Below are 25,832 nucleotides of genomic sequence, written 5' to 3'. Positions count from 1 at the left end.
TTGCCTTCATAATTAACGGAACCAAGCCAAATCGCGTCATCACCCTTTATCAACTAACCTGAAGGGAATGGGTACATTAACCAATACAAATGAAGGACACATTCAACACCCTCATGAAGATATTTTCACCCCATATTGACTTTACATTCAAGCACTTTCGCGACCAAAACATAGAAGTACTCTGGCCATGCAGGAAAAAGGAAAGCAAATATGAGAGAAATCTGTTGTGAGGGTTAAAACAGGAAAAAAACATTTAAGATGCAGAGAGCACCTTCACGTTTTTAGGTCGTGCGCAAGTGTTCTGGCCTGCTGTAATCTCTCTGTGGGCTTTGAACCATGCCCACCTCACGCCCATCACTATCACTCATTCGTGGGCTTTCCTTTAAAAAATCCTTTGTTATTATTGGTAAGTGCTTTACGTTTGGCCCTCCTGCGGGGGGAAGGGGGGGGGGGGGTTACCGCCTTGGCCAAGGACCCTGTTACATGGATAATTGCACGTTTGCTGATATGTTTGACTGCAAGCCAACTTCATTTCCTTTTGTGTCTCTCCTTCGCACTCACACTCATGGTACCCATGGCACTTTGAATCGGCTTGCTTATGTCAACTGTCTTACTTTTAGTTTTCAATTTATGTGGCAAGAAAAGTCCAGTTAGAAATTTACAACGCTAATAGCTCTAACTCGAGCAAATGCGAGACCTACTTCATTGCAAATGCTTGTTTAAAGGAGGAACGGTAGAGTGAAGCAGAGCCAGCAAGTTGAAGCGAAATTACATTTTCCTTTGGCTTTCCCTGGGGGCAGTCTGTAAGGGGCAGGTGAAGTGTTCTATTACCTGGAATGTCCAGTGATCGTTTTTTCAGAGCGGTGATGCCGGGCCCATCCTTTCTCCGCAGAAGAGGGCTGCTCCGTCGCTCCGCCACCTTCTGCTTTAGCCTAGAGCGCAATTTCAAATTTGGTTCTGATGCTGTATTGGGAGAGATAAGAACAAATGTACATTTAAATAAAGAGAGGCGAAAATAGGGTGAAAGGCCAGATTACATTTATTTCATAACTATTATTTTATATTTATGGACATCACATGTGAAACCAATGAAAGACTAAAAATGCAAACTTGAGATCTTTTTTAATGATAAAATCTTCACGTTAATGCTTTTTACTATCACAATATTTCTTCATTGCAAACACGCGCCAAGCTTATAGGCAAACAATTGACAAATTACTGGCTGGCTACAGCTCCACAACTAAGTACACTAATGGTTGATTAAATCTACACGCTGATTATACATACTGATGTCAGGATAAATCTCAAAATCGAACACCTCGTTGTCAGGAATTATGTACAGGACTATACTGGCACTCCAAAGATCTCAATATAGCTGGGTCTTTGTAGTGTCAGCCCGCAACAAACAAACAAAAACACACATTCACACACACTTTTAAGCCAAAAATGAACATATTTCATCCAGAAGCTGAAACATGGACACAGGCTAAGAAAGGCGACTGTGGTGGCTGTGGGCAGCATCAGTTGCTATCTGCTCAGCAACATTGAACATGCCCCACTTCCTGCCCACACAAACTTCAACTCGTTTCCCTACAAGAGTAACTGAGAAGGTACTGGTGAGGTTAGTAGAGGTGTGAAGAAATGGTAGAGCAGGTAGGTGCATTAGTATAAGTCTGCTCATTGGAAATCCTCCTGCTCACTACGACTTCATTCTGAGAAGGATGAAAAGATCATTAGATACGAGGAGTACAGAGAAGATGGTTACGCTATCCCACAGCGTTGTGTTTTGCTTTACTGCTTGACCTGTATCAGAATAGATGCTGATTTGGGACATTACTGAAAACAGTAACGTGCAAATCAGCTTCCATTTTGATACAGGTGAATACCATTTAATTTATTTAAAAAATACCCTGCTATGGGACTTCAACCTAGAATTGACAAACAGCCAAGAATTGCACTGTTGACATTTTACTTTCAGCCATAGACCAGGGCAGCACTAAAAACACTACAGAAGCTCTTTAGCCTGTTAACAACCTTTCCAAATTAGCTCTGTAGACTTATAGTGAACACCAACATTATGACTAACCAACTGCTTGTCAATTATTTCTACATCCTTCCTGATGCAAACTGGTTTCACACAGTCTTGTAAAAAGCTGATCCTTGCTCCTTCCGATGAAACGTATTGTGTTTTACTCCTGTGTAGTAGATTCTATTGTTCGTGTTGATATATTAGATATCGAAGAATTATGGCCATTTTTTGTTTTTTTTGTTTTTTAACATTCGTGGGTTTTCTGGGAATTCATTCTTTATCAAAGTAATCTGTACTAGGCCCAAAATGCAAGGGATCCAGGGCCCTAACAATTCCACAGTTTTTAACTCTGTCCTACACGCTGCGACATAGCCCAAAATCCATAGATTTCCATCCATATTGCGGTTTTCCAAAGATTCCCCCCTCTCTCTGTGTTTTATATCCCACTTTTCCTCATTTTCTCTTCTGTATCTGCTTATCCTGCTTTCAGCTTCACTTACGCGTTTGAGGTGAGTTCTTTAAACTATTTCCAAACCTGAGATATTTCTTCTTGCATCATTCCTGCATTTGTTCTGGGGATCTGAACGTGGTTTTGTGCACTGACGAAGGTGTTTTGATTACTAAATCTATATATGTACAGGATCCTGACTTTTCCCCCAAAGGGTAGGCGAGTCAAGTTTTGTTCTTGTGTGTCCTGCTGGGGTTATTTCAGTTCTTTTTCATTGGGATCCTTATTAATTATTATAATCATGTGAGTAGCAATACTTGTAGCTGCATATCGTTTGAGGATGAGCATCAGAGCAAACGTTCAAAGAGCGCACTTATGACCTTGAGTACTTCTGATCCCTCAAGACTACATATTGTTTTGTCATGTACTATTTTAGCAGCTGGTAGTTGAATATCATCTTAAATCTACACCTGTTACACTGCTTTATAATTATGCAAAGAGGTCTGGTTAGAGTAAGGGTGGACTCTTGAACCTTTGATGTTTCAGTTCAGCCTTCTTAATTGACGGATCTGCTACCTGATCATCCTCCATTCCTAGCACAGGCTATTATGATTTCACACACAGGGTTTCCTCTTTTTGGATTTATCCGTTCGGATCTGGTGTGGGCTTGGGGAAACCATGCAGGTCTTGCTAAGCTCTAGGGGTTTAGCATGCAGAGAAGACTTGAGTGCCTAACTCATATATGAGAATTATAGTCAGTTCACATAGAGACTTATGCAGTTGTTAGTTTGAAAGTATGCTTATAACATGATCTATGCTGTTTTCTCTTGCCTTATAGGGTGGTCTGGTGTTGTATCACTGTCTCCTCTTCATTGCTGGTGTGACCGCTTAGGGGCCAAACTGTATTCTAGCACAAGTTCCTCATGTGCTTGAGAGGTTAAGGGGGGAATGCCGTTTTACCACCATGCAGTCTTCTTTCCTAGTGTGGCTCAGCATAGACCATTCATATTTTAGAATGCGCTCCATGACTGACCGTTACAGTCGCCGTTTTGGGATCACTCTTTTCTGGTACTGGTATTTTTGCAAACTCATTATGCAAATATTAGCTTTAGAGTGGGCTTGCAACTAAGTCTGTAGCTTTCTCTCACATTTTAGAGGGTTTGTTGTTCTCTTTTCATTGCTAGTGGGGTCCCATGAGCTCCACTGCAACAATAGTTGTGGCTGGCATCTTTTGATCTTGCTTTTTTGGTAACTGTATTCTTGTAATTTATTTAATAATGTTTCATGCTCCATCACGCTATTATGCTGGACGAATTTTCCAGATCTCTTATCTGCCAAATTTAATTCTTTTTTGCTTGCCCTGGCCTTTTCAAAAGAGCTCTGATGCGGGTGCTTGTGGTCACCATCTTTGGATCTTGATTGCGAGTGTTTATTGATCAAGTGTGCTAGAACCTCATTAAACCTTTATTGTTCATTCAGGTAAACAGTAGCATCTTCCTTACTGCATGCTTCTGTAAGTGATCTCTACTTTGTTGAAGTGACTGAAGCCAGTAAGCACCTTGAACTAGGAACAAAGGAGAGGAGCACGGAAGCTAAGCCACCATTGTCTTCGAGCTCAATTCCTACTCAAGCCCCCATTTGATTTGGCTCCAAGTGTCAATCCTACAGCTCATGACCGCATCTCCTGACGCTCACAATCGAGAAAGACCCAGACTACACCTTAGAATCTTTTTTCCCCCATCATAATAAGTGTCTATTTGTGTCCACTCAAGACACGCATAGATGCTTTGGATTCATTTTGCATGGAAAAAGGAAGTGGGGAAAAGCAAATATCCTTAACTAGTAGATCCACTGAGTGATTGTTGTAGTGGACATCTGGACGTGTAGTCTTGGCCATAATTTTTCTTTTTTTAGTGTAATTGTTTGATTTCGTTTTCTGTTTAATTTTTATTTTGATTAGTTTAAAGAACATGCCAAGTTAAAAATACAACATTAAATCAATCAGTCGTTTCTTTTTCCAATGTGAAATAAGCCAGCACATGTTCCATTTTTGTAATGCTTTGCCTACTGCACTGTCTCTCACATATTCATGCTGGAATGCACAGATTAGCAGAGTGATAAAACATCTAACAATACCGATTCCCTTTATCATATCATCACTATACAGGGTAACGACCGAGGCTTATGCATGCCCATTGTCCAGCACGTGCACCATTAGCACAAGTCACTGGTCACAATTCAACCCGAGCATGTAGTCAATAAGTAATTTTGTAAGGGTATCCATATATTCTGTGGTCCTGTAGTGGCTGGTTGTATTGTGGTGTATAGTTCTTCATTTCCATTGCAAAGGAATGCATCCTTGATCAAGTCCTGTTTCCTGTGAAAGGGTTCCTTTATCCACATCATCACTTTCCGTCACCTGGCCAGTAACAAGAGAAGTGTGGCTAAGTGCTGAACAGGCTCGAGACATTTGACACATAACTCAGTACAAGAGTGAACGGTGAGGAGTCTACAGGCGCACCAAAAACGTTAGTTACAGTATCAAGAACTTCCAGCTACCATTTATTAATTTGCAGGCAGCAGAAAGCCAAAAGAATGAAGTCTGCGTTCATACACAAACACCTTCGGCATGTAGGGCTTACTGTTTAATCAAGACTATAAACGTATACCAGAGTGTAATACGAATGGATTAAGAATTTAAAATGGAGTAATTTATGGCTATGGTTCATAACAGTGTTGCAATGTATCATCTATCTATCTCCATCTCTAAACTTTGTTAGCCATGTCTGTGCAGGATGTGTGGTGGTCGTGCAGGAAGGTACGAATGCAATGTATTATTTGTACACCCATTTCCCAGAATTAGGGGCAGAGATCTGTTGCCTCTTTGGTGCAAACGCAGGCGGCTCCTTTAAAAAACACAAGACTGAAAAGCAAATCGTACAGCATGCTTCAGTCTGCAATATGTGAAAATGGCAAGTGCTTTTGTGTTGCTGGCGGTAGTGATTAAATTTCAGAAATTTCTCTTCTACATACAAACGGACTAACCATGTAGTGCCTTTATTCCGTAGTACATTCACTACTACCCTTTCAATGGTCAGGCTGAGCAATGGAATATTTGAAAGCAGGAAGGCTGGATAGTATATCTGCACATACCCACCCTCTTCATCATCTTTTTCCATGCACTGGTGGTACAACGGACTGTCTTTATGTATGCTGGAGTAGAGAATCTCCAATAACAAAGCTATGTGTGATGTACGCACTTCAATTTGGGCTTTTTCTATTGGAAGATGTGGCATATTGTTTGGCTAGGTACCATTAAGTAGTAATATTTCTTCAAATCGGGCACTGCGATGCCCCCTTTATCGCATGAAAGGGTCATTATCGCCCATCTGACTCCAAGGTGTTACCTGCCCATATTAACCTTAAAAATAAGACATGCAAATTACTTTTATAACAAGTTACTTACCTTTGGTAACGCCTTATATGGTTGAGACTAGCAGACTATTACTTACCTTAAATTATTTGCCAGGTGTCAGAATGGTTCTGAAAATTTTCAAGCAGTAACCCTGCAGGCCTGTAGGTGGCGTAGTTTGACTTCACAATGGCACTGTCTGCGCCGGAAGTGACTTCCGTGGGGCCTATATAGGCGCCACCCGAGGCTGCTTACGTCAGTTTCTTTGCACAATTTTTCACACCAGAAGCACAGACCCATGAGGAATACTGACAAGTGGTGAGCATTTCTAAGGCCCTTAGAAGAGTGACCATCACACTGTAATCAGTTCACAGAGCAGGGATGATGGGAGGATAAGTAGGGAATCTGAGGCTAGATAGAATCTCTACCAGATACTTGAGGGAAGTAACTCGTCCGTCTGATAGAGACTCGTAGTCACAGATTCCTTGACTTAGAACAGATACCAAGCAATGCCTTCCCAGAGGTGGGTCTGCAAAACAGACTTATACCAACAAGCCATGAAGGACCCAGTGGGCAAAGTGCCCATCACGACAGACCTGACTGTCAAGGCAATAGTGTTTGGTAAACATGTGCAGAGATGTCCACATTGCTGTGTGGTAGGTGTCCATGACAGGGACTCCACAAGCTGACGCAGTGGTCACAGCCTTGACACTGGTGGATTGAACATGCAAGCCTTCAGGGGTTGCTTTGTGGCCAGTGCGTAGCAGATTTTTATGTAGAGCACGATCCATCGTGAGATGGTCCGTTTCTGCTTAGCTTCAACATAACCTACAAAGAGTTGATCATCCACCAGGAACTCAATGGTTCGATCCAGTTAGAACGACAATGCTCTTTTTGTGTCCCAGCAGTGGAATCTCTTCTCTTCTTTAGAAGAATGAGGCTGAGCAAAGAAGGTAGGCAAGGTGATATTCTGGCCTACATTGTAAGGTGCCACTACCTTCAGAAGGAAGAAAACTTGTGTCAAAAGGATTGGCTTGTCTGGGTGAAAGGTGGTATAAGGAGGGTGCACACACAGTGCCTGTAGTTAGCAGACCTACAAGCAAAGCCATCTTAATGGTTAGCAATCAGAGTGGGAAGTTGTGCAGCGGCTCAAAAGGCCTGCACATTAAAAGAAAGGTCAGAAAAAGGTTTAAGTTCCATTATGGCATGATGTACAGCCTGGGAGGAAACATGATGGAGACCTTTGAGGAACGTAGTCACAACAGGTGACTTGAACAAAGAAGGTTGGTCCAGCAACTGGAAAAATGCAGAAATGGCTGCTAAATAGCCTTAACTCTGCCCAGAGGAGAGTTCTGCTGGGCCAAAGAGAGAACAAATGGTAGAACCTGAGAAAGGAGTGTAGAAGAGGGTTATTGTACCTGGATGCACACCATACTACAAACTTGTCACAGAGGCAGGTGTACACCGTCTTAATGGAGGGAAGCCTAGCTGTCAAGATACCACAGACTTCAGGGGAAATGTGAAAGCTGTCACCTGTTGTTGCTCAATCTCAATGCATGGAGGCGGAGGGTGCGCCGGTTCGGGTGCAGGACCATCCCCTTGTTGCTGCAACAGAATCCTTGTGAAGAGACAGCCTGACCTGAGGACCAATGGGATGCTCAACAACTTGTGATTCCAGGCTTTCCGTGCCCAATCTGGAACCGCAAGAATGGCTTAGGCCCAGTCGTTCCTGATCTCTGGACAGGAGTGGTATTCGCTGGAAAGTGTAGAGAAGGCCGAACTCCACTCGAGACGAAAAGCATCTCTGAGCGAGAGCCACCCTGGAAACATGAGTATGCAGAAGTGCTGACAGTGCGTGTTCTCAGCGGTGGTGAACAGAACCAACCAAGGTTTTCGCCACTCGTGAAAGAGACTTTGCACCAACTTCCGATGGAGACACCATTTGTGATCTGCTAGGCATCGATGGCTGAGTTTGTCCACCCTGGCATTCAGAGAACCCACCACATCCTGTAACACCAGGGAAATACTCTCCCACATCCAGAGACACAAGGCCTGCTGACATAGGGTCCACGACCCCACACTGCCCTGTTTGTTGCAGTACCACATGGCAGTGGTGTTGTCTCTGAACACCTGCACCAGCCTTCCCCTGATTGATGGAAGTAAGGCTTTCAATGCCAATCGGATCGTTCTCTGATCACCCCCTCTCCCAAATGGTAGCCCGACTCCAGTAGTGACAACCCTGTCACTACAGTAAACTGTGGTTGGGGTAGGAACAGGGGTCTGCCACTGATCCAAATATAGTTTGTCAGACACCACTGCAGGACTTTTGCAGTTCCCTCTGAGATCTTAACCATGTCAAAAAGATTTCCCAGACGTTGTGCCCTCTAGGATTTCAGGTCCAACTACAGAGCCCGCATATGCCAACCGGCATGTGTAAGTCACAGGATGCAGGAGTCCATGATGCTCGAAAGCCTCATAATCAGTTTCACCGAAATCCAGGATAGAGGCTAAAACATTGGTATCACCGCCGAATATCCTGGTCTTGCCGTTTGGGGGGACATGCCAAAAACACCACTTTGCCAGACTGGCCCCAATGAAATGAAACAGAGAGTTTGACAGGGAGTCAGGTGTGACTTTGGAATGTTGATAGCGAACCCTAGCAAATGCAAGATGTTCGTTGTTGTCTAAAGGTGGGAGAAGACTGCCTGGGCGAGCTCGCCTTCAACAGCCAGTTGTCAGAGAAGGAGAAGAGTGGAACCCCTGACCTCTACAGATGTGCTGCAACTAATGCCATCGCCTTTGTGAACACCTGAGGGGTGCTGGTGAGGGCGAAAGGGAGTACGGCAAACTGGCGGTGTTCTTGGTCCACTGTGAACCTCAGGTAACATATGTGGGCAGGCAGGACAGGAATGTTGAAGCATATGTCCTGCAAGTTGAATGCTACTATCGAGGGTCCTGGGCAGATAGGACTTGAATTAATGTGAGCATTTAGACTTTTTTCAAGAAGAAGTTGAGAAGGCACAAGTCTAGAATAGGACAAAGGCCTTGATCCTTCTTGGTCACGAGAAAGTCGCTGGAATAGCAACTACACCCTACTTCTGATGCGGATACCCTCTCAGTGGCTCCCTTCTCCAAGAGAGCCAACACTTCCTGACAGAACAAAAGAGATGGTCTTCCATTAGCAAGTTTGTGGCAAGGATGGAGGGGTGTCTAGAAAGGGGATGGAGTAGCCCCTTTGAGCTATCTGTAAAACTTGTTTGTTGGGTGTTATTGACTGCCAGTGGTGCACGTGATGGCATATCCTGCCCTTCCACTGGATGCCCATGTTGGCATGATTGCACTCTAAAGGGGTTTGGAGGCTACAGCTGCCGAGGGGTGGTGAAATGGGTTGACCTCTGGATAGTGGCCCCATGTGGTCTGCTGCAAAAAGGCAGCGTCCTCTGCTGCAAAACGGCTGGGATGCCTGTTTGCCATGGTGGCTAGGTGAGAATGAACGCATCTGTGAGCCCCTTCTGTAGCCACAAAAGAGGCGGAAGGAGGACTGTGGTTGACAAGAGGCCATGGATAGGTGCCAGGACCTAGCCGCAGCTCTGCTATCCCTAAAGTACTTGAGAGTTGAGCCCGCTTTACCAAAAAGGCGAGACTCATCAAAGGGCATTTCTATGAGCACAGCTTGGACATCACCCAAAAAGTCAGTGGTTCTCAGCTAGGCGTGATGCCTAAGGGCCACCAATGATGAAATCACTCTGCCCAGAAGCCATCTGTAGCTAGCTGATATCTGATGAACAGGCTCAAACTCGACAGGGATGACTGGAAGCAGCGCCTAGATTTGTGGTGTCATTCCTGTGCCAAGTCCGATGATTTGGATTGGCGCAGAAGAGTCAAAAAGCGCTTCGACTTCTTGTGTGACTTTCCTGAAGAAGCCCTGGATTGTGATGATGACCAGTGTGAGCGACCTTGAGAGTGGTCCCAGGAACTCCCTCGCAACCGGGACCTGGAGCGGTGCAGAGCCACATATCAGGGAGCCAGGAACTTGCAGATGCCTTCAGGGTGCATAGTCTTGCACTCCGAGCGGGCCTTAAGGTCGTGGTCCAGCCACAGGCACCGAAGGCACACCAAGTGGGGGGTCTATCACAGACATTTGCCTGTGACAGGCACCACAAAACCAGTTTTCTTTTTTTTTTTTTTTAGGGGACTTTGTCTAAAATGGTGAGGAAAAAAAGTCATACTGGGAAAATGTTGACAGAAAGTCACAAACATCCAGTCAAAAATGACTTAGTGGAGCTCGATCCGGGTCTGCGCTGATGGCATGGAAAAGGAGGAACTGTGGTCAGCATGCGGGGGTGGTGCCCATATAGGCACTGCCCACTTTACTTCTGGCGAGGACGATGGCGACAACTCCATGCGAAGCTGAACAACGCCACCTACCGGCATGCACGTTTTAGTCTGACGCCTGTGGAATTTTCTAAGTTAAGGGATGTGCAGTCCCTAGAAGACTACAAATTGCCCATGGGATCAGTGTTCAGGTGGTCACTAATAGTGAGGAAGCCTAAGGGTGTCTATACTTTGTGGAGGGCTGGAAAGAGGTCAAAGCAAAGGCAAGATATTTAGTCTAGTGGACATTTGTTTCCCCACCAGCAGTCCAAAGCGCCATTAAATAGTCTGGCAGGTGGGAATGGGTCGTTTTTATAGTTCCTGGTTACTATTCAAGTATCATTTCTATCAGTAATACAATTCCAATCCCTACCCCTCGACTCGATCGCTCGTCTCATGACTTCTTCTTGAGCTCGCTTTCTGAGAATAGATTTCGGATTTACATTATATAGTTGTTGGCGTACAGGGTGTTGGGTATGGAATTGTGAGAGCCTTTGTTCTAACATTGTGATTCAATCTACTAGCGTTCATTCTATTTTTTTACCAAGGACAGGCTTAATAAACAGATCAATTAAACGAGAAATTGTCACGCAAGCAAATAGAAAACAGATTACAGTTTCAGCTAAACTAAGCTAGTCATGGATTTTTATTGGGTTCTGCACATAACTATTATTAGGACGAGACTATTTTCAAAATATTTTCATCTCAGATTGGAAACACCTGACAGGCCGAAGCATTATCAAGAACGAAGACTGGAATGAAATGTGAGACATACAAGATCTGAGCCAGAGAGAAACCATTGTTATCATAATTGTCTCTTCTGTATCCACAACATGTGCAACTAGAAGAGACTTCACACTGCAAAGGAACGTTATTTTCCTATAATAAGGGTATCCCAGCATGAAGGTCATCTAGATTTCCACGCTGTGCATTTTTCCGCCATCTAATGGCTGGGTACGGAAGTATTATGATACAGATCTTTTGCTGCACTTGGTGGGGGTCAACATAGGCAGTGCCTGGGTAAGATGTCAACCGTAAATGCACAAGGCCCCGTTACTTGATCACCATTTTAGATTCTTATTTTTTCCCTCTACTACCTTCCTTTCCTGGGGTAGCAGAAGGGTCAATGCTGCAAGGTCAAAGGGTGACATTATCAGTCATGCTAATACTACATTTAAGTTCCACTGCAGTGCTTAAATGTCCTTGAAGGAAAAAGTCATAAGTCTTTCCATGAATTTCTTAATTAGTGGGGTTGTATGATTTACTGTAATGCATGCTGCAACTGCTGATAGATCCTTAGTGCATATGATGATTTGCATTTGACTAAATGTGTGAGGCATCTATCACTGTTATCACTGTTTACTCAGACAAGCCAGAAAGAAAATGTTTTTTTCTCATGTGAAAGTGGGTATCTCATTTTAAAGCATAACACTTCACTGTTGATGATCTACATGCCTTTCTGATGACGTCATGTGTGCAGGTAACCTGAGATGACAAAACTCCGCTATCTCAGGAGCGAGGCTGTTAAATGCAATTCTCCTAGATACAGGTGAAACACAGCAATTATGAGAGCATCTTTGTGTACTGCCATCTTCATGCAAAGACCTGTGTGCTATGTGTATTAAGCAAGAGAACCACGAATAACGAGCCCACTAGAAACAGTGTCATGTGGGCCCCCCTGAACTTCTCCAAGACTATGTAAAACAGTGGTAATGGAGAAAAGGCCTAAGCAAACAAACGGTACCAGTTTATCAACAAGAAATCCTCCAGAGACCAGGGGTGGATGAAAAGGACTGACATTTTGCATTCTCTACCGTTGCGATAGATCTCTACCTGTGGTATTACCCACTGTTGGAAAATTTCGTTTACCAGGTCTTATTTTAGTTCCCATTCTGGGAAGTGTTTGTCCGCCTGTTGAGCTCATCTGCATGAGCCGTTTTCTAATCGTGGGACAGGATTTGTTGCCAACTATATGTTTCTTACAATTGCTTGTTCGGCGAGAAGGTAAGAGGCTGCGCCCCCTGCAGCTCCCTCGCCACCTGCTTGTTCCAATAGAACATAACAGTTGTGTTGTTAGAATCTGTTCTTTCTCACTTGAATTTGACTCTAGAATGCATTTAGGAAAGGAAAATGATTTTCAATACCAAGCAACTGCAGTGCTGGGCCAACTCCTGGGCAGGCTACAATCCTCTTATCTTTAGTTGTCTCGTGTGTTCAACAGCACATGTGATACGTCTGTTGTTTTGATAATGTGGTGTAAAGAATGAGTTACACCACCCCCCCCCCCCCCCGGTGACATATTCTCTATGTGTCACCATTTAATCTCCTTACTGACCTTGCTGTAACAACTACTTGGTCCTCCCATTTTCCAATTGCTTGCAACCACTGGCTTTTGGCCATTCCCGAAGAGTGCTCATGTGTAATCTTGTGTTTGGAAACAAGAGAGAGCGAGATGCGGTCATAGCAAACAGCTTCAGCACTAATGTCCCCGTCACAGATTGAAACATCTGAAAAAGGTGAGCTTGTTACTGCAGTGCACACACTGTATTAAAGCAGTGCACATCTTTGTTTCTTCTCATTTCTGGAGTTAGGGAAGATTTTTTCTCACTTCACTGTGAACTGATGTTCCTCAAAGGATTTAATATTCCAATTGAGTTCTTCTGGCAAACATTTTGTGACTTCCTCTGGGGCTCCTCGATGCACATCCGAATCAAATGGCAATTAAAAACACTCTAAATTTGAGGCCAAATAATGGGGCATTGTGGGCTTACGGACAACGTCATAGTCGGGCTCTGTCTATGTCGATACCGACCAAGAACAGAAACAGTTTTGTACCCTAACACTTCCGTACTCAACCACTGGATGGCAGAAGTCTAGAGAACTGGTGAATCTGGAAGAGACCCGACACTGCAGAAGTGCCAGTTTTGCCACTGTGCATCACAGCATCATTCTCTAGAGGCTCGCTTACATAACCGTCATATCAAAATCAGATTTCTCTTGATTATTCTCCGGATTAACAAATATTTTTTTTTTTAACTAAACGATTGAATTGTGAGCCCAACGAACACAAGCACCTACCCTTGACGCTCACTCTTCTCACTTGTCCTGTTCAAGCGTTTGCAAACACGTGTGCCATATTTAGAGCCTTCTTAAACATCAGAGAGCTTACCTGCAAGCAGAACATAGCTATCGGATTCTGTCAAAGTTTGAAGGCCTGGGAATCTGCCAAAACAACACTTTGAAAAACACGTATTCCCATTTCAAAAAGCAATGTTTAAAGAAGCATGTATAATCTACAGATGTCTTCATAACACAGCCCTATAAATAGTCACGAACAGCCATCACGCGGCCTCCGAAGTCATCCAATCAAAACCTTCCTATATTTTGTTGGTCCTTCGAAGTAAAATTTGTAACATCATGCCCCGCCATCTCCGATCAGAACACATGCTTCCAGTACTTTGAGACAACTCGGAGGCTCAGGTATCTTTCTGCTTAGTTGGCTCGAATCACCTAGTTGCCTATCCATTGTGCACTGATCAAACGCACAAAAACGTCTGTGACAAAAAGGGAAGCTATTACCACGGGGCTGGTGAAGAAGAGCTTTACTGTGCATCAACTATGAGAGACATGGAGGTTTAAATTGCTTATTACCCCTTGGCTCAGCAATGCCTCCATTATATGAGTTATTTTCTGAAAGTCGCTCATCGGGAGTTTTAACTACCAATGAATGGCCAAAACTGCACTGCACCCTGCCTCCGGTATACAGCCGATCACAGCAGCAGAGCTGCAGATCAGCAGTTGTATAAATACCATTAGACCTCATCAATAATGCACAGCCGCTCCTGTAACTACCATGCATGAGCAGCAGGGAGGGGAGCAAACAGCGGGCGAAAGAGAATATGCATTCCACAGTAGATAGTGGTCGAGTAAGAAATGTGAGGAACAGAAGGCATGAAAGGAGGGGAGAGGTATTTCATCACGAAGGGAAGGGAAACCTAGTGGGGCACTGACGAATGAAAAAGGAAACAATGCAAGATACTGTGAGTTAGTTGATAACATGGTCTGGAATGGAGTATTGTTATAGAAAGAGTGGGGGTGACGCCTAGTCACCGGGTCTGGGGGCAAACGTTACTAGGCTGCATTCGTGATGGGTTCTTTCATTTAGCACAGGAGCCAGAGATTCATAAAAACTAATGAACTCCAACAGAATTAGTTAAAAACTGCTTTCTCCTCTTAAATCTCAAATGGTGGCTTGGGAGAAGAGTCAAAGACTGCTTTTATAAGCAGCAGATTTGCAATTCACGCTCAGCAAACACTGTAAAGATCAATGTTCAGTCAGAGCCACCGTTTCTTAAAAAAAAAAGGTTGGGTGTTAATAAACAGCAGCAAATGAAATGGGAGTTAAAATGATGAACAATAGAAATGAACCCAGGCACTTTCGCTGGTCGACATAAGAACGGCAAATGTTCCAAAGTGCTTGAAAGTATATAATTAGTACATCCATTACTCGGTCCCTGGATTTCTGTGTGAAGGAGGCAGTAAAGACTTGTTTTTAAACAGGATTTTAGTCAAGCATCAAGGTGGTATCCAGAGTGGCTATGATGCATTCAAGTAACCTAGTCGTCAACCGAGGACCCCCCCCACTGTACTAGCAGGCAGCCTCCCAAAAACCTACCACGGTGAGCAAGTGAAACACAAACTTCCAACTAATAACTCTGAAACCATGCACTATAGCACAATGGTTCTGGTTTAGGATGACCAGACTCGCGATGAAAAGAATCACAATCGTCTTACGTTGGATGCTGTACTAGCAGTCCTCTGCGGGTCAGAAACAGGGGACGCAGGGACATTAGAAAGCTGAAAAAAGGTACAAGCGAACTCTCAAGGCCGGGCTGAAGGACAATTTGACATGGAGGCAAGTGACAGGAGCAGCAAAGGCTCACCATCTGCCTCAGATTCTAAGAGCCTCAAAGACCATAAACTGCAGGGACACCTCTCATTGATTCACCCAAACGCACAGTCCTTGAGTGTCCTCCTCATATCTTAAACTCGTTCGTGATGCCGTTAAATGGATAAAGCAGGAATGGAACAGTGAGAAATACAAACATACCTAAAATGATAAGTGAAAAAGTAGTGTGTGTGAAAAGAATTTAGTAACCAAGGGAAAGGCAACCTTTACAAAATCATCCCAACAGTGTAGGAGTCTGCAAAAGGTACAGAACCACTAAAGGAGTGGTGTTCAGGACAAAAAAGTAGGACAGCGGCAGAGCAGTATAGGAGGGCATGACGTTAAACTTCATTTTGAAAGAAATACTTGGTGTACAGTGGGGAGTGGATGGGTGCAAAGGGATAGTTAAACACAATAACCATAGGCATTTAGGGATAAAAGTGGGATGTAGAAATAACAGTAACATATACAGGGTGTTCACCTGTTTTGCAAATTAAAAAACTAAAAATAGTTACGTGTACCGGAATGTGGGGGGACATGGCCAAGATGGCAGCCAGAGTGGACGCTTAGGACGAGCTCCGTTCATGGCCCACCACTAATTGGCAAATAATCCTGTCCCGCAGGGTGGCCGGGACTCCCAAACTGACGACGCGGAGCCTCTCAGGTCTCTGATTGCCAGCAACACCGAAATTGAAGCACAGGATGCCCTGAGCACCCTAAACAGAAAACACCGCGGCCGTGCCGAGACCGCAAGCAAGTGAGGAGGCCCTCCCCCTCCGCCCGAAGACGCTGAGCTCACGGAAATAACGAGAGCTGGGCCCCAGGATGCCACGCCAGGCGATGAAGGAAGAGACGGACGGCCACCAAAGGTCGCCAGGACTTTTAAACTGATGACGCGGAGCCTCCGAGGTCTCCGACTCCCGGCGATACTGAAATCGATGCACAGGACGCCCTGAACTGGTAGCACCACGGCCGCGTTTGGACCACGAACCGAAACCGGGGGGAGAGGCCTTCTCCCCTCGCCCAAAGAAGCGGAGCTCGCGGCAACAAAGAGAGCCGGGCCCAAGGACACCGCGCCGGGCGATAAAGAAAGGGACGGACGGCGGCCAAAGTAAGTCTGGGCCCCAGGGGGACTCGTGAGGCACGGAGACGGCCTTTACGAGTCTGCGCTACGGGGTAGCCAAGTACAGAGAGGAGGGGAAGATGGGCGGCCATGTTGGAAGGGGGCCCTGCTGATACTTATCCCCCCATATTTCAGAAAGGACATAAGAATAGAATAAAAAAATTCAAAGATTACGAGGCACAGACACACAGGGGGAATCTGGAAAAATATGGTCCCAGATGGGCCCCCCCTCCCAAGAGGATTAAATAAGTCTCTATTGCCGCTAAAGAAGGGGAACTCGAGGGAGGGAGTCCAGTGAGGTGTGATTTGCGTGGATCCCCCAATGTTTTCTTACCCAGAATCCTCAGCAAACCTCAAATTTAGCTTAAAAAAAATCAAAATTTTCCCACATTTCTGTGTGGGATCACTGCACTGGGACACATTTCATACCACCCAATGTTCCCCTCAGTCTCCCGGTAACAATGATACCTCATTTGTGTAGGTGGGCTTAGTGCTTGTGAAAGGGAAGAACCAAAAACATGTCGATATTGAGGGAGAACAAAGGGGGTCTAAAAGGGCAGTTTGCAAAAAAACATTTTTAGGCTGACAAGTGCAGCAGAATTTTTATCGGTATAGATGAGACAATGCTGGGTGGTAGGAATTTTGTGGATTTCTGCAGATTCCGGAAGGTTTCATCACAAAAACATGGGAATAATGTGTGATTTCCAGCAAAGTTCGAGGTTTGCAGGGGATTGTGGGTACAAAAATGGTGCGGGGTGCATGTGAAACACACCAGTCTGGAATCACCCAGATGTTATAGTTTTCAGATGTGTCTAGGTCTTGTGGATTTTTCTACATGGCAGCGTCCGAAAGTCCATAAAGTGCATCCCTCACCATTCCAAGTGGGACGATTTTGAGAGTAAGCCAAGTTCTCATGGCCCAAATGTAAAACTAAAACCCAAAATAATCAAATGCCTTCTTGCTTGCTGTGGGATAAGATGTTTTAGAGTGCGGGGGAGAGCTGAAAGACTGTTACCCCCTTCAGTTGAGGTGGGGGCGTAACCAGGCCCATACTGGTCGGTAGCCACCATCCCAATATATATATATTTTTTTTAATTCCCTGGCATCTAGTAGACTTTCTGACCACCCCCCCCCGGGTGTGGATCAGGGGTAATTGCCCCATGTGCCCACTAGTGGGCTGAACAACTTTGGCCCCATTTATTTGGGGTGGGGGTATGGCCATACCCCCCCTCTTATTTTTGGAAAATAACTTCCCTGGCCTCTGGGGAGCTTTCTGCCTCCCCCCCCCCTTGGGGCAGATGGGCCTTCCAAAAATAGGCCCATCTGCCCCCAATGGGGGGCAGATATGGGCAACAGTAATGTGCTCCCATGGGGAGCGACCCTTACCCAAGGGGCTGCCTCCCTAAAGAAAATCCCTGGTGCCTAAGTGGTTTCTGCCCCCAAGGTGGGCAGAAATGGTCTAAATACAATTTGCCCCCAGGGGAGTGACCCTTGCCTAATGGGTCGCTCCCCATCTCTAAAAAAACAATCCAAAAAAACAAATAACCCCAAAAAAATTTGCCCTGGCTCCTAGAGGTTTCTGCCACTGGGGGGGGGGGGGGGGGTCAGAAATGGCCTAAAATAAATTTACCCCCCCAGACCCCTGGGGAGCGACCCTTGCCTACGGGGTCGCTCCCCTTGCGTGACATTGGCGCAAAAAAAAAAGATCCTCGGTGCCTAGTATTGACCTAAAATCGGCTGATCTGCCCCCAAAGGCGGCAGAAATGGCCTAAATACAATTTGCCCCTCCAGGGGAGCGACCCTTGCCTAATGGGTCGCTCCCCATCTCTTAAAAAAAAAAAAAAAAAAACACAACAAAAAAAATTGCCCTGGCGCCTAGAGGTTTCTGCCCCCCTGGGGGCAGATCGGCCGAATAACAATAGGCCGATCTGCCCCCGGGGGGGCAGAAATGGCCTAAAATAAATTTGCCCCCACCCCCTGGGGAGCGGTCCTTGCCTACGGGGTCGCTCCCCTTGCGTGACATTGGGGGCAGATTGACCTAAAATCGGCCGATCTGCCCCAAAAGGCGGCAGAAATGGCCTAAATACAATTTGCCCCTCCAGGGGAGCGACCCTTGCCTAAGGGGTCGCTCACCATCTGTAAAACAACAAAACAAAGTCCCCGGTGCCTAGTGGTTTCTGCCCCCCTTGGGGGCAGATCGGCCTAATTAAAATAGGCTGATCTGCCACCCAGGGGGGCAGAAATGGCCTAAAATAAATTTGCCCCCCAGGGGAACGACCCTTGCCTAAGGGGTCGCCCCTCCCCCCCCCCCCCTTGCGTGAAATTCCCGAAGGAAAAAAAAAACTCCCTGGTGTCTAGTGGTTTCTGTCCCCCTTGGGGGCAGATTGGCCTCATAAAAATAGGCCAATCTGTGGGGCAGAAATGGCCTAAATATAATTTGCCACCTAGGGGAGCGTCCCTTGCCTAAGTGGTCGCTCCCCACCTCTAAAAACAAAAACAAAAAAAAAAAAAAAAAAAAAAAAAAAAAAAAGATCCCTGGTGCCTAGAGGTTTCTGCCCCCCCCTGGGGGGGGGGGCAGAAAAGGCCTTAAAAAAAAAAGCCTCTCCCCTGGGAGCGATCCTTGCCCAAGGGGTCGCTCCCTTATGCCAATTTCCAATGAGAAAAAAAATCCCTGGTGTCTAGTGGGCATTTCAAAAGCCGGATTGCTTTACAATCCGGCTTTTGAAATGCTCAGAGAGACTTCAAAGGGAAGGAAATTAATTTCCTTCCCTTTGAAGCCTCTCCGGCCTCCTCCACGTAATCGGAAGAGAAATGCTTTGCATTTCTCTTCCGATCACGCTGGAAGCTGAGGAGGCCTTGTGATTGTCAGCGCGCTGATGTCACGGGGGGGAGGGGGGAGTCAGGGGGGGAAGGGGAAGGGATTCCCCTTCCATCCACGACCGGGGGGGTGTGGGTGGGTGGGGGGGCCCATGGAGATCACCTCGTCCAAGGCACCGTACCGGTTAAAGGGCCACAATATACGACGAGACCCGTACAGCTGCTGCATTGCTTAACATGAAGGGTAACCACGGGGAAACATGGTTAAACCAAAACCACTGAGAGTACACACTAATGCAGAGGCAGGGACCCCCCTCTCTGAAGGAGAAATGGGGAATCAAGCTAATGCTCTGCAAAGGATGTCCGAAACCCTGGCCATTCACTTGGCGCAATTCGATAAAGTGCTGCAGGCAGTACTGGACACCAAGACATCACTGGAAGGGAAAATAGACTCGGTGGTCCTGGAAGATACTCTCCTTCGCACAAATCATCGGAAACTAGCTGACAGAGTCACCATCACTGAATCTGAACTCGAAACGACCCAACCAGCAATAAATGAAATGAAGGCCCAAATTAAACGAATGGAAAACGAAATAACACTACTACAACAGAGAGCCGAGGACGCAGAGGGCCGCTCACGTAGAAATAATGTCAGATTTCTCAAGATCCCGGAACGGACAGAGCTCCCTAATGCTGAACATTTCATGGAGCAATGGCTTAAAGGCACGGTGCTACACCAGACCGCACCATTGATGCTAGTAATAGAGCGAGCACACCGAGTCCGGGCGGACCGCCAAGACCGGGCACCCCGCCCGTTGATAGCGAAATTTCTAAATTATCAAGACCGAGATCAAGTGCTGCAAGGCTTCCAGACTCAATGCCCCGTCCGCATGGAGAACACTGAGATCACAGCATACCCAGACTACACGATGGAAGTCCAGCGTAAACGGGCCACTTTTATCAAAGTGAAGCAGGCGCTCCGAGACAAGAACATCACATACTCTCTCTTGTTCCCGGCCCGGATGAGAGTGATAGATGGTGACAGGACCCTCTTCTTTTCATCAGCAGAGGATGTGTGGACTTGGCTGCACGCCAAGGGGCTGGTCGATCCCATAGGTGAACCGGACGGCAATGAAGAATGGCCGGTACAGCGTCCCCGTCGGAAGAAGAAAACTAACTTCAGGATAAAAGCACGCCCCTCAAAGCTACAGGCCGTGGATGCGCAGACACAAGCCCTCAAAGAGGCAAATATATTTGCAACAACACAATCACTGATCAGAAATGAAAATAGAGAAACGGACTCTAACTCTTCATATGGCCATCTAAGTCCCCTTCTGTCACCACTAATACTTGGCCCCGATATAACACCTCGCACGGCAGATGACATATGAAACACAGAAAGAGGACTCAGAAATGCCAAATCCTGATGTACATAGTGACATAAAAGAAGGACAGGAGACACAAAGGCCCCGGAACTCCAGCGCAGACTAGGTCATCAAGGTCAACGGCTCAGAAAGACTACGCCCCCCCTGGCTGGAAGGACAGGAGACAGGGACACAGAACTACACACTGAATCAGCCTTAACTATGAAGCCGGAAGAAGTCGGGTTCCCGGACGATCGGACTGTCAGGGGAACTTGTTTATCCACGTGGGCCAAGACTACTCGGACACCAAGAATCTCCTCGCCCACGCCTCCACACCCACATGGGTTACCGAATGGACCTTAAACTGAGTAACATACTGAAGGCACCGGTTGTGCCGTACAGTTGGTTATGGTTTTGGTTATTGTTAATTTTCCTACGCCATTATGCTTTTCTCAACACGCGCCATGCAATAAGTGCTCGGGGGGGATGAGGGGGTGACACTGTGCCGACAGGGACTGTCGATTGGGTGGAGGGGACCGTGACGGGAGATTAACTCGATATCATGGCTACATACAACTTCTTAACCTGGAATGTAAGGGGGACGGCTCATACCTCCAAATGTTGCAGAATATATAATCATCTTAAACGCCATACGATACACATAGCAATACTTCAAGAAACCAATCTCACGACTGACGAACTGGGCAGACTAGGCAGACAATGGACGGGTACGATATATGGCACAGGAACATCGGCATATGCAAGGGGAGTACTAATATGGATAGCCCTCGGGGTACCATACACAGTTCAACACAAGGAAATAGATAAGGATAGGAGGTACGTCCATTTGAGAGGAGAACTAGACGGGAAACAGTTGTCCATAACAGGAATATACACACCCAACATTAAGCAAGGGGAATTCCTGTTATCTACTTATGCAGCTCTATCATGGGACCCATCAATACCCAACATATGGGGGGGTGGGGAGATTTCAACTGCATACCAGGCGTATGTATGGACCGATCTCACCTCCCACTCGAGGGCGCTCAGAGCAGAAGACTCTCACAATCGCTACGACTGTGGCTGACAGAAAGGAGATTACATGATGTATGGAGGAGCTTGCACCCCGTAGATAGGGAGTACTCCTTCTCCCCGGTACACCAACTCCACACTCGGATAGATTTGCTACTGTGTTCGAGAGAACTAACACAATCCTTAGTCAAGGCATCATACCTAGCTAAAACTATATCAGACCACTGCCCATTGATGGCAACAGTGCAATAGGGCAGGTTGCCCACACACACTCCTACCTGGCGATTACAGCCGTCGCTGCTGAGAGACCCCCCCTTTCGAACCGAGATAGCAGAGGGAATAGACTCATACTTTAAAATAAATACAAACTCGGCAACATCAAGGGCAGTGGAATGGGACGGACACAAGGTAGTGATAAGAGGTGTATGTCTGGCGGAGTTCGTAGAACATTAAATGTAGAACTGAGCAATATCGAGAAGACTACGGGAGGCGGAGAGGGTGTTGGAAAGGGACGGAGTTGACAAGGGGAATATGAGTGCACTGAAAAAACAATGGGCGAAACTGACATGCGTTTGCGTAAAATTTGATTACCGACACTATACGGCACGATTACATGCCGAGGGGGATCGCTCCAGCAGGTTATTGTCCTGGCTGGTGAAAGGAGGACAACAACAATACAATATAAACGCTATCCGGCTAGATGAAGGAAACATCATAAATACACAAGTGGAGATCAATGAGGCCTTTAGGAAATATTATGCCACCTTGTACAGTCCATGTCCTCCCCCACCCAAAGAGCAGATGAGGGAGTTCTTTCAGTCAATTCAATTAACCCAGTTGACTGAGCCACAATTGCAAGACCTGGAAAAGCCGCCCATGGATGAGATCCAGCAAGCTTTGAAACAAATGGCCCTTAATAAAGCCCCAGGGGGGATGGGATCCCGGCAGAGTATTATCAGGTCTTCTCAACGCAAACGATAACACCATAACTTGAAATGCTGAAAGAAGCATATGAACGTGGCCACCTCCCAGAATCACAACGGGAAGCAATCATAGTAGTCCTCCACAAAAATAGGACGTGACCCACTAGATGTCTGGTCCTATCGACCCCCGTCTTTATTGAATTCCGACTGTAAATTGCTAGGAGAAGTACTAACAAATCGTCTTCTCCCTTTGATGCCAACACTAATCCACCAGGATCAATCCGGCTTCATACCCGGTCGCAGTACTCACACAAACATTAGATGCCTGTTAAGATTAAAAGCTGAAACCCCAAAACTAGATTTCTCAAGAACAGCAGTCTCCCTAGATGTGGAGAAAGCGTTTGTAACACTAGGCTTGCTATACGTGATGGAAGCCCTAAAACACATGGGCTTCGGAACTACATTTATACGCTGGGTCACAACGCTGTACATGGACCCGAAAGCCAGAGTGAAGACAGGCAGCACAATTTCTGAAAGGTTCACGATAGGCAGAGGAACTAGACAGGGATGCCCCTTGTCTCCACTCTTGTTCGCACTGGCTATCGAACCACTCGCAGCGCGACTACGACATGAGGCACCGAACTGGGGAATCCCAGCCGGGAACGAACACAAGGTCGTCTCCCTATATGCGAATATGATGCACTAATATATCTGTGCAACCGTTCGGAATCCTTACAGGAACTATTAAGACTATTAGATACATTCGGAGACATATCAGGCCTGCGAGTAAACTGGGCGAAATCATGTCTGTTTCCGATGCAATCAACTCCGCATCCCCAGAGAGAAATAATATCCACACACAATTTACAATGGTGCTATACCACCTTCAAATACTTAGGGGTACAGATATACCACGATGAACTGGACATTAGAGAGGGGAATCTAGCACATAGACCACTACAGCAAGTAGTGAGCAATACCTGGGGGAACAACAATAGCGAGCCTCACATCTCAACAATACTCCACAAGTTATTGCTAGGGGCTGGTGAACAATATCTCCTGGATATACAAGATACTACAGGATTACCCAGAAGAAGTTCAGACACAGGCAAAACCCAGGTGGGAGGCGGCCTTGATGTCACCTCTACCTACACAGAAGTGGATCACAGCACCGGCAACTACACAAGAGGTGTCACGCAATGCCCGTTTCCGGTACACACAATTTAATTACTTACACCAGACATATCTGACTCCAGCCAGGTTAAAACGTATGTTCCCACAATCCAATCCAGACTGCCCAAAATGCGGGACGCTAGAGGCTGATTTTCTACATATGACGTGGAGCTGCCCTCCGGTGTTCCGTATATGGCAAGAGGTGACGACGCAGACGGCTACCTGGACGGGACTACCCCTGCTCCCTACCCCAGAGTCCTGCCTATTAGGGGTGCGCTCAAGACGAGGAAAAGACAAACAGAGACATAGATGCACTGACCTCGCGTTTATTTTACTTAAACGCTTAATAGCAATACAATGGAAATTGCCCAGCGCCCCAGACATACACCGATGGACGTCAGAGATGCTACACTGGGCTAAGGCAGAAACACAGGTACTACACACACTACAAGACAGTGGAGAACAAAGGGCTAGACATATGGGACTCCCTCATAGAGCAACTCGAACAAAAAGACGACACTAGACCCCCGTGAACCGTGAATACATTACCAACAGGTATGTTTACATGTCAAGTACTGTCTCTACTAAGATTCCGACACAATGAACGACTTGTCTCCCCCCTCACTCTGTATATAACCTCCTGCTACCCCCCCTCCCTCCCTCTGCGCCTGACCGCTTCTTCCCTTCTCCCCCATACACCCCACCTCTGCCCTCCCGTCCGCCCCCTTCCTTTGGATACCCCCCCCTCAATTGTTCGGATACATGTTGAGATCATTCATGAACAATTTAATTTCCAAACGGAGTATCACTGTTAATTTGTATCTTTTGAATGCTATATAAGAGATCTGTTGATGTATCTTGTGGACAGAAGAGATGTACTAGATACAAGAAGATATGACCTTATAATAACTTGCTGATATGAATACCCCACTGTAAAATAATGGATGAAAATTAATAAACAGATTTAAAAAAAATAATAATAATTGTACCGGAAAGTGATATATGCTCTGGGGTGTTTATAAAAACATATTATTTAGAGTATGTAAATCCTGGAAGACTAAGAAAAAAAGCCGAAAAAATGAGAGACTATACACAAAAAAATTGAAGCAATGTTTCCAGAATTCCTGAATTTATCTTAGAAAGTAGTGAGGAAAAAATATATTTTTTGAATTTATAGACATTTGAATTTAGTCCCATAAAACCCCTTCCCAACCAAAGTCAGCTCTGGATCCACAATCGAAGTGAACACATGAACTGCTGACTCTGAAGTCATGGCCAGTGTTGACATGACAATTGGCTGACAAACTGACTGTGGTGGCTCTCTGTCCACCCGCAGCTAAGATACCGTCTGACTGGGAAAGCAGATGGAGTCAGAAGCTCATAAAAATGCACAAGTGAAAAGAACGTGCTTAGGCATAAGTAATGAACCACATATTAGGAACATGTTACTTACCAGGTAACTATTGGTTTGTAATTTGAGTGCTGTAGAGTCACATGCTCTGCACATGTCTGCCAACTAGTGTTGGGTGTGGATGTTTGCAAGATCTTCAAAGTCATTTTTGGTTTTGCCATATCTTGTGAATCCTCCCAGAAGCCTACAATGCACCAAAGACCCTACCACAGGTTATGGTTTTGGACCACGTAAAACGCTCCGATCACCATTTGGACAACAGTCAGTGCTAGAAATTTGATGTCACACTTTTTATTCTTGAATCCAGGTACCTTGAGCAGTCACATTGTTCATATGTGCCCACCATCCTATAAGTGAGGCATCTGTGGTAACTGCCACGTGATATGTGATCAACTGCTGTTTAAAATTCTCTGTCACACACTATGTGAAGCTCCTAAGCACAGGCAGGAACTGCACACACCTTTCAATCTTCAATAGGGTTTCAACTGGAAAGACCCCCTACTCTACCACAACATGTAGTCTGGCCTTATGATGCTCACAGAGTCTCTGAATGACAGCTTTGTATGCTGTTGCATAGTCTGACAGCAAAGACCTTAAGTGCATATTTTGTTTTCAGGTTACAATCATCTTTAGGCTCAGCATTATAGTGCCTCCTTGGTTCGCTCCATCATGTGGTTGAAGTGGCTCCAAGTATGGATTTTGTGGGTCACACTGGTTTTCATGGTGAGAGAGAATGCATGTGTGTGTGTGTCTGTATTCCAGTGGTGATGTTTAGGTG

General features: G+C 45.8%; 1 protein-coding gene across 11 annotated transcripts in view; it reads right to left on the bottom strand.

Moving 5' to 3' along the window:
- Positions 1-25,832, bottom strand: part of HDAC4 (histone deacetylase 4) — a 1,159,747-nt gene that overhangs the window by 443,786 nt on the left and 690,129 nt on the right. For all 11 annotated transcript variants that reach the window (XM_069225509.1, XM_069225507.1, XM_069225510.1 and 8 more), the window contains one exon: positions 832-963. In XM_069225509.1, coding sequence (XP_069081610.1) covers positions 832-963 — 132 coding nt within the window. The remainder of the gene's footprint in view (positions 1-831; positions 964-25,832) is intronic.

The sequence above is a fragment of the Pleurodeles waltl genome, chromosome 3_1 (genome assembly GCF_031143425.1).
Source record: "Pleurodeles waltl isolate 20211129_DDA chromosome 3_1, aPleWal1.hap1.20221129, whole genome shotgun sequence".
In the NCBI taxonomy this organism is placed as follows: domain Eukaryota; kingdom Metazoa; phylum Chordata; class Amphibia; order Caudata; family Salamandridae; genus Pleurodeles; species Pleurodeles waltl.
Note: the sequence above shows the minus strand (reverse complement) of the source record. Positions and strands in the feature narration are given on the sequence as shown.